This window comes from Typopeltis vanoorti, chromosome 13, assembly GCF_054136105.1.
Source record: "Typopeltis vanoorti isolate ZY-2024b chromosome 13, IOZ_Tvanoo_1.0, whole genome shotgun sequence".
Taxonomy (NCBI): Eukaryota; Metazoa; Arthropoda; class Arachnida; order Uropygi; family Thelyphonidae; genus Typopeltis; species Typopeltis vanoorti.
The window spans coordinates 119,977,293-119,987,614 of NC_143561.1; the positions used below are offsets into that span (position 1 = coordinate 119,977,293).

General features: G+C 34.2%; 1 protein-coding gene across 1 annotated transcript in view; it reads left to right on the forward strand.

Annotated features, from left to right (window-relative positions):
• Positions 1 to 6,866, forward strand: part of LOC150100499 (E3 ubiquitin-protein ligase RNF13-like) — a 249,565-nt gene extending 242,699 nt beyond the window's left edge. The window contains exons 10-11 of the mRNA XM_090403100.1: positions 1,238 to 1,318; positions 6,159 to 6,866. Coding sequence (XP_090259226.1) covers positions 1,238 to 1,318; positions 6,159 to 6,667 — 590 coding nt within the window. The 3' untranslated portion in view covers positions 6,668 to 6,866. The remainder of the gene's footprint in view (positions 1 to 1,237; positions 1,319 to 6,158) is intronic.
• The last annotated feature ends 3,456 nt before the right edge of the window (positions 6,867 to 10,322 follow it).

Below are 10,322 nucleotides of genomic sequence, written 5' to 3' on the forward strand. Positions count from 1 at the left end.
GGTCTTTAATGGAGTGGATAAGGGATGCCAGTTTTCTATATGGTCTGTAACAAGAAGTCAAGTCATGTTTCTTTAAGATTTTGGTAATTTTTTCTGAGGTACCTCATATGTAGGGAATGGTGATGGATTTGGAGTAATCCTTGTTGTGAAGGGGGGGGGGGTTCTAGTTTCGATATTTGTTGAATTTTTTTATTTTGGGCAGTGGGGGGGTAGCCATTGGCTGAGAAAGTGTTGAGGATGTGATTTAGTTCAGTGATTAGGGCATTGTCATTAGAACAGATTAGTTTAGCCCTGTTGTATAGTGTCTTAATAACTCCACTCCATATTGTTGTGGGGGTGGGGGAGAATTGTTGGTGAATGTATCTGCCTGTATGGGTGAGTTTTCTATAAACAGAGAAAACCAAGGTTCCATCAGGCTGGTGGGTGACTAGTGTGTCTAGGAAAGGGGAAGCTGTTGTTTTCCAGGGTGAACTTGATTCTTGGGTGTTGGTTGTTTAAGTGTGTTAAGAAGGAGAGGAGTCTATCAGAGCCATGTGGCCAAATAGCGAATACATCATCAACGTAGCGAACGCTTCACTAAGCCATATGGTTGTGATTTCCTTAAGTTAATTAATAATCATGTATAATCAACATATAAGCCTTTCTATGAGAATTACAGATTTATTCACCTTTTTGGGGGGGGGGATGAAAAAATGATGAAAAGGATTCTGAAATGAGTGACAAAACTGGTTACTGGTTTATAAGAGTTCCTTATCAGATAAACTGTAGTTTTATGGTTACAGACTTTAGTTGATGGGTGGAAAAAAGGGGAATGATAGAAACCTAAGTAACTTAAAGGGAATTTTATAGGCCAGATGCAGAAGAAATATTTCAGTACATTACAGGATGGGAGAGAACAATGGGTAACAGTTTTAAGTTGTGTAACAGTGTAATTAGCTAGCGTGCAAGGACTAATTTTGTTCTAGTAAATTCCCATCATTCACTCTCCAAGTGAATGATGGGAATCAGTGTCATAAGAGGATGTGCATGCTTTATTAGCAAATCATTTTATGCATAACTGTGATAGCCATTGCATGAATAACAGATTAATGTGCCTTGATTCCTATGATTGATCTTATCTTGATTTTACCATGCTACTTACCTTTTTAATGACTCAAGATGAAATTACATTAATGCTGTGATTATTCATTGTGCATTTTTTGTCTGTTTTAAAACATGCCATTTTTCCCCCCTTCAGGGGACCATTATGAAATTTGTGCCATTTGTTTAGAGGATTATAATGAAGGTGACAAATTAAGAATTCTTCCATGTTCTCATGGTGAGTGAAAATATTTTTCTTCTGTTAATTAAGTTAATAATTGTCTGCTTTATTTTCATTGCTTTTTTATTTATTTTTATTTTTATTTTTTTTTTAATTTTCTTTGTAAATAACAGCTTACTGATATTAGTTATCTTGAATGGAAAATATAAAAATACATATGTTATAGGCTTACTGTAACATGTCTATTCATAACATCTTGCCATGGCTATGTAACAGAGGTTACTAAGATCTGCAATATAATAAAATAAAGATTTTCTAGTTGATACCCTCAACAGATGTATACACAATGCTATGATAGTCCAACACAATTACTTTTTTTGTTACTAGTTTACTATAAAAATTTTCTTCCAAATTACTCTGCTTTTCAAATCATTTCCTGTTGTGAGGATGCTGGTTTGAAATCCAGCAAAATGTAGGGGAGTCAATAAACATCCTTTTATAATTCAGTGTTTTCATGCTTTAATACTGTTAAACTCTTCCAAGCCCTGCAAGCTGCCTTATCGTGGAAAAGGAGTGACACTGCACAGAACAACCAAAGCATGTGTCACTCCTTTTCCACGATAAGGCAGCTTGCAGGGCTTGGAAGAGTTTAACGGTATTAAAGCATGAAAACACTGAATTATAAAAGGATGTTTATTGACTCCCCTACATTTTGCTGGATTTCAAACCAGCATCCCCATCCTCACAACAGCATGTCACAATTTACATGTGACAATGAGTAAATGAAACAATTCAAATTGTAACAGACAAAATATCTAAAATTCTAATTTGGTGCCTTCTAAGATATAAAAGAAGTTATTACAGTTGTGTAGAAGTTGATCTTGAGATAACTGTCTTCCAATTTTTTTGCCAAGTAATGCAGCTATACTTGTTAAGCTTAGAAGAATTCTTCTTAGCCATTGCTGATTCTAAAAATTCCTTGACCTGTAACAACTTCTATACAGCACATTTGTTTTCTTCCAACTTAAGCATATCTTAAGTGGCTTCAGAAAAAAAACCCAGCCTTATACACACTGCATACACTTAATCCTGTGCCAATGCTTTCTTATTCTTTGCAAAAACTGTAGGATGAAATTTTTTCCTATCTTTGCTCCTCTGAGGGCAGTACAGCCACATCACCTAAAGACAAAGTCAGACTTCTGGCATCATGCTTCTCATCTGACTTGTTCATAGATGACCAATGGAAATCATCTTCTATAATTTGAATCACATGCTTCCTGCAACCTTCTTCCAGAAAGATTAGAAGAAGAATCTTTAAAAATCTGGATACTAGAAAGGTTTCAGATCCTGAATATATTTCACCAGTTGTTCTCATGAGATGTGATCCTGAGCTAACAACTGTTTGTAATCTTTATACTGAATTATACTCAGGTAGCATCCACTCTATGACATGGAAACAAGCTCATATACAGCCAATTTCAAAGAAAAGTGATGTCTTCCATCTAACTTTCGACCTGTTGCTTTCACTTCAGTGTTGGATATGAAGGCCATCAACAGTCAACTTCAACACTTGGAGAACTGTTAACTGATCAGTGACCACCAATGTGAATGTGAGGAGATCTGCTGTGGCAGATCCACAGCAGATCTCCTCACCTACGTTATCCACTTCTGAGCATCTTCCATGGAAAAAGTTGGAGAAACTTGTGCTTCAACATGGTATTTCCATAATATTTTATAGGATTTGATATCAATGGCAACTGCTGAGCAGTTGTCATTGATATCAAACTGGTATCTTTCATTCCATTCATCTCAATGGTGGAACAGCCTTCCTCATGATGTATTCCCCTAAACATTGCAACTTTCAGTTCTTTAAAAGGAATATCAACAAATTACTTTCCTTTTTATCTTTACTCACATATACCATTGATTTGCTTTTAGACATTGCAGCTTCTTGTATGGGAGTGATATTAAAGGGGGGAAATGCATTGTCACCTCTTAGGTGAAAACTTTATCAATCTCCAGCTAGAAGCATAAGTCATTTGTAGACAGATACTCAGACAGATTCAACGTTCTGTACTATGAATCCCTTTCATAACATTCCTTAAGGTAGTTATCCCTGAGTAATTCTATAATTTTCTCTCTCTCAGCTCATATGCCTTCTCCTCCCTCCAGTCTATCTCCATAGTTGAAATTGTCCATAATATTAATTTCCTTCGTATCCATAAGATTTATCTATCTATGCAGTTTGCATTCCTCTTCAGGTGATCTGGTCTACAGCAGCATCTAATTGTGTATTTTGTGTTAATTTCGATCTCAGACCTAACAACCTTCAAGTCCACTGCTTCCATTACTGATACTGCCACTATCACTGGAGACTTCTACTCTGCTTAGATTTAAACCCTCTGCAGTTATATAAAATTATAAAACTCCCCCACCCTTCCTATCTTGCCTGTCCTCCCTGAATATACTGAACCCCTTACATTCTGTTGTTATAACAATATTCTCTTCTGTCAGTCAAGCAAGTTTAAACTGTTTGGGAAAGTAATATTAGTATACATTTTCACTAAAAAAAATTATACCTGAATGGTAATATTATGGAAATTATAAATTTATTTATATTTTTATTGCATCGTATTAAACTGTTACTCTTAATCTATCACAGTCTGTTAACATTTACTTATCTTCTAGAAGACATGCTGTAATGCTGCAAATTCATAATTGCATTTCTTTCCTTCTTATGTGGATTCTGTTATAAGTAAGGAGCATGGTGAGAAGTTCTATCGAGCTTGCATCGTACTTGGACAGGTGGAACTCAATTATGCTTGCTGATTTCTGCTGGCTTAAAAGAAACCACTGATGTCAGCTGCAACCAAAAGACTAAGATGTAACTAAATATGCATGCATGTGTATTGAGCAGATTCTTATAAAATACTATTTAGGATGCCTGTGGGTAATTTTGATTCCTGAAAAACTGGATGTTGATGGAGGTTTTAATCTCGCATTTAAATTCATCACATCAAAAAATTGATTCAGCTGGCTACTTTTGCTTTAGGGAAAACAAAGTTCCATTTGTTGTCCATGTTATCAGGACGTGAAATTGATACCTAACATCATTAACAAAAGTCCAAGAAGCTGATTGCTATGACACTCATTATTTGCACTTTCACTTGTATCTTGTTACACCCCACAGAACTGGGCAGGCAGTTAACATCATCTAACTCACTGAACATATATTTTTCTTTTTATAATTCCATAATATAATATTCTTGTCTGATTTTTCATCCACGATGGTTAAAAAGTATTTTGAATTTTCCCATCCTAGTTGTGATAATTTCACTGTGTTATGTTTTAAAGCTCTTATACACGTAAAGGTATGACAAATTCCCTGAACCACATTGTACTATCACATGTAGTGAATCAGGCATAACCATGTAGCTGTGCTTGTGCTATTATCTTAAATCAAAGTCATATCAAAACAAATGAAGCCAGTAATTAACAAGCTGTTAAGATTTTGCATGTGTGTGTGTTTGTTGATTTTGGTGGAAAACTGAGTGAACAGAATTTAGAATGACACATTAATGTCAAATTTTGTGAAAAGTTAGGCAAAATCACAAGTGGAAACTCTAGACATGTTAAGATTAGTTGATGGTGAGGTCATGAAGGTCATTTGGTATATTTTGAGTGGCATAAGAGGTTTAAGAGGGACAGGAAGACATTAGAGATAATGAAAAAACTGTGGTGACAAACTCATCGAACATGTAGAAAGAGTGTAGTAATTAGTTTGATCTGACAAAGTGTATGGTTAATGGAAGAATTAAATTTAGACAGAAAAGCAGTGAAGATTTTGAGGGCAATTTTGTAATGAGATAAATTTCTGCAAAGTTAATTCCACAAATTTTGAGTGATCAAAAGCAGCAGTAGCTTCATGTTTTTACTGATCTTTCTTTATTAGTTGGCTGTTTTTAATAGTTGTTACTGCTAAAGCATGCAGTGGAGAACATCTTCACCAAGACTGGAAAAGGTGTGAATGTCATGATTGCAGAACAAGACAGTGCTTGTTCTTTCAAGGCATAGTTCAGTTCATATTCATTGGTCAGTGAACCAGCATTGTTATTTATATGTACTAGTGAAGTTTTATGAAACCGTTTGTAAGAGAAGACTTGAATTTTGGCTTAACAGTTGGATCATCCATCACAATGACCCTACACATGATGTAATAGCTCTCTAAGTTCCTGGAGAAAAAAAAAAAAGTTTACCAGACTTGGCCCCTTGCAACTTTTGGCTGTTCCTAAAACTGAAAAATGCCTTGAAAGGATACATTTCTGACATCCAGTGTTACGTGGTGAGAGTAATAAAAAAAAAAATCATTTGAGAAGATGAGTTGGTTGCAGAAAGAAATGTTTTGAACATTGTCAAGATGCATTGCTGTACAAGGTGATACTTCAAAGGTGATAGCAGCCACTAGTCTATGGGTAAATAAATATAGTTTTGACATGTGTATTTAGGAATGTCACACCTTGTTATGTTTGTTGGTATTTTTTCGATAGTAAATAGAAGTAAATATGCTACCAATTTGTTTTGCATGCTACTGGAATATGATTATTTTTGTGTTACTTGACTGGATACAATTTCTTTCTGTTTCTGTGTTTAAGGAAAGTAACAAAATTTATATAACAATATATAACTAAGACAATTTTTCAATATTTAAAAAAAAAAAATTTAATTAACATTTACAGTTTAATTTTAATTTACATGAAAAAATGTTGAAACAGTTTCATATAGAGGTATAATAGGATTATACCAGACTTATTACTGGTATAATAGTACTCACAATTAATAGCTTAAGATTTATATATTTGTGCTGTTTTTATTTTATTTTATTTTTTTTTTTTAACAGCTTATCATGCGAAATGTATTGATCCCTGGTTGACAAATAATCGTCGAACCTGTCCTTTATGTAAACGTAAAATTCACTTGGGAGATAGTAGTTCTGATAGCGAAAGTGAATCAGAAGTTGCAACAACCACGTCAGAAACAACACCTTTGTTACGCACTTCTAATGACAGCAGAAATGAATGGGGCACCTTCACTAGTCCCTTCATCAACCCTCTTGTTAGTGATACTGTAAACAGCAGAGTAGAAGATTTAGAGGAATACTGCAGTTGTCATTCACAAGATGACTCTTTTCCTGATACCCCACAGACCACTCATGCTGAATTTCATTCTTCAGAAGAAGTGGGAGGTGCTTGCTATCTACCACCACCACAGAATTCTGTAAATTCAGAAGTATCCTCTGCAGTTAACGTTATACAAACAGATGAAATGAATTTTGGACCTACCCTCGAATCTGTGGGGATATTACATAATCAAAGAAACACCAACTTGCAGCATGATTTAGTTGTGTGAGGCTTTTTTTAATTATACGAGTGTGTTGTGCAGCTCTATAAAGAGTTATGTATATTTTTAATGATGTAAAAATTTTTTTCAGTTATTACTTGTTATTATGTCATTACTTGTAACAATACGAGACTAAAATTCTGCTCTTCATCTTTATTAGATGCATACTCTTTTGTATATAATTAGCATCTTTCAGGGTGATTAAAAATTAAGGTACAGGTGGTATCAGATAACAAAGTGCAGATTTTGTTATCATGAAATGCATCAGAAATCAGATGAATATATTACATTCCTAAATAAATGCAAACATAAATAACATTAAAAGAAAGTTCATAGGCTAAACTGTGAACCCATATTATTTCCAGATTAGCTCTTATGTTTCTCTGACTAATGATATTTAAAATATAAGTTGTGTATTCTTTACAGAAATTATGTAATTGCTCTATATGCTGTTTCATTTTGAAAGCTTTTTACTAGTAACAAGCGATTGAGCAAAAATTAGATATCTGTAAATATCTTCTAAATATAATCAAGTAGATTCAGACAGGTATAAAAAATACTTGTCAGTGCCAGTTTTGTGGTAAATCTTTCTCCTCTTTCTTTATCAGGTAACATTCATGCTCAAATAGATTTTTCGATAGTTTATGTATAGTCGTATTTCTTTGACACAGGGATTTTTAATGTAGCTGTTAGTGCATTTCTGCAAAGGAAATCTTTAATTCAATGAAATTTAACTTTTCTCCCCACCCTGTGTCCTGGACTTCTTTTATCCTTCTTTAGACCCAGATTGTTGGGCATGTATATACCTAGATTAATTTTCATTTATGTTAGAAATGTTTTTTTTCTTCCCCCTAATGGGATTGATATTTTTAAAAAAATGGTACTTTTAAAAAAAGTTCAATAATATATGTGTATATGCAAGTGGAAACTCATAACTATACTGATAAAACTTTTATTTTGGTGTCCAGAAAGAATAATATAGGTTTAACCTTTGTGAAAAAAAGCTATTTATTAATAGAATAACTGAGACAAAACATTAGAGTAATAGCTATTCAGTACTGATTGTAAATGTAATCATTTTGTTTGCTTGGTTTGGAAATAATCTTTTGGTCAGTGGCAACTAGAAATTAGAAGCTGAAATTGGAAGTGAAATTTCCATTTGTGCACATTAAATGTATTGCCATACATTACTTCTGACAGATCCCTGAATGATATATTCAGTAGATGTATAGTATTGTAGTTAATAATGATAGATAATTATTATTATAACTGGGACCACTATGGAGTTAAGAACAATCTTGAGGGTCCATATCCAACTACTACGCACCAATCCTACTGCATTCTTCACTTCTTCTGGAAACATTTGCATTGTATATTACCCTCCATCCAATGAAATAGTTTTCCTTCACCATGCCTTTTGGAAGATTTCAACAGGAGCCATCCAATAAGCTCCTCTCAACAATGTGTGTCTGTCAGATCATCCATTTTTATTCTATTCATCAAGCTCAGCAGATTCAGTTCTCTGTCTGTCTTCATAGTCAGCATTCCATAGCCTTATTTTTATATACTTCTAGACCCTATCCACAGTTTCCTCACCTTTTCCGAATTCATGTGGTAGTTCAGATGCGGCCCAAGGTATTAAACAATGGGATTAATACCTCCCTACTTTTCATTGTCCTTGCAATCAAAGGGATTTCTTCATGTTTTCATCACCTTTGTTCCATATCCTCTGAACTTCTCTTATCGAATTACTCTGTTTCTCTTCTCAACTTCTAACAATAAATTCCTTATTTTGTAGTAAACCTCTCCCCATCCTCCATCTTTTAATTCCACAGTATTTAGAGACATTTAACTGCCACCCCCATTGATCCTGTCCACCTTGGTAGTCTATTGAAATCTCTTCAAAAAGCCTTTGTATCATCAACAAACTAAACATCCCTGCCGAAATCATTACTATTATTTTTGATATAAATGTTGAACAAAAGTGGCCCAAGAAAGAATGGTGCTCCACAGTCTATCCTTCTGTTTGGCAAAGTCTGTCAAAAAGTGCAAAATCTCTTTTAGATATCTAAGTTGGTCTCTTCTTAAAAAAAGATGGGGAGATTAGTTAGGAATGCAAAAAAAAAAAAATGGAAAACACATGGTTTTGCATTAATGAATTTAGGAATCATAAAAGTTCATTATCAATTTCCTGATATGTATCCCCAAGGGATGTTCAGGTTACTGTGACAACACTACATGATTTAAGATTGCATTATTATTAATCTCCTATCCAAAATTTTCCTCCAAAACAATCTAAAATACTATGAAACGGTTCCTTTCCTTGAAAAACCATGATTGGTTTTACATTTGACATCATCATCAAATTCCTGATATATACCCTCAAGGGATGTATAGGATATAATAGTACTACATGAAAAATTACTTTCTTCTATCTTCTAAGGCACTTTTTACTGTATCAATACACCTATATCTTGGTCTTCCTCTGGATCTTTTTCCTGTCAACCTGGCAGAGAACACTTGTTTTGCTAATCTTTCTCTCTACTATTCTGTTTTAAATGACCATGCCACCTGAGCTCTGCTAACGCATTCCTGGATGCTGACAATGTCAAGTTCTTTCCTAATATCCTCATTTTTAATATGATATTGCCATTGATGCCAACTGTTCATGCCTATAATCTTTCTCAGGACTCTCATATCTGCGGTCTCTAGTCTTTGGTCAAGTGTTCTGACCCAGCTCTCAGATCCATAAGTTATAATTGCCTTGAATATAGCTAATTTTGGGTTTTGGCTAATTTCTCTCATTCCATATAAATTTATTCATTTGACTTCCTACCATAGCAGCTTTGTTGATTCTGTTGTCTATTTCCATATTTAATTTACCATCTTCACTAAAAATCGTACCTAAGTAACTGAAATGTTTTACTTGTTCTATAGTTTTCCATTCACAATGCAGTTGATATTTTCAATGTTTCTGCCTATTTTCATTGTCTTTGTCTTTTTAATGCTGACCTTCATACCATATCTATTACAACAGTTATTCACTTTAGTCAGGAAATCTTGCGGATTTATTTAGAAGTATAACATCATCCGCGTACAGCAAAGGAATATCTTGCCACCTTCTTGATATTTATTTTCTATGTTCTTGACAAAGTCCTTCCATGAATTTTGTTTAGCTAGTTTTACACAGTGTTTAGCTTTCTTACATTTGTCTCTATATTCTCTAAGAGCAGAAGCTGACTTATTTGCCAGGAACTTTTGATATATGCTTTCTTCTTTTCTTTCACTGCATCTTTAACTTCCTGTGTCCACCATGGAGTTCTGATTTTTCTATCCTTACAGACAACCTCACCACATGCCTCTGGCTAAATCAATCAGTGTTTTCTTCAGGGCTTGCCACTGAATCTCCAAGGTTTGGTTCCTGTTCTCAAACTCTTTCATTTTTTCTTCAATCATGTTTGTGTATTTTAGTCTGCAGTGCACATCTGAGAGCTGCTCAACTTTTATTCGCTTTAAAACTTTCTTACATGTTATTCTTTTCAATATGAAATTCACTTTTATCCTGCTCAAGACTAAATGGTGATCACTTCCAATTTCAAATCCTCTGTACACTCTGGTGTCCTGCACCAGGGAGAAACATCACTGTCAACAATAACATAGTCAG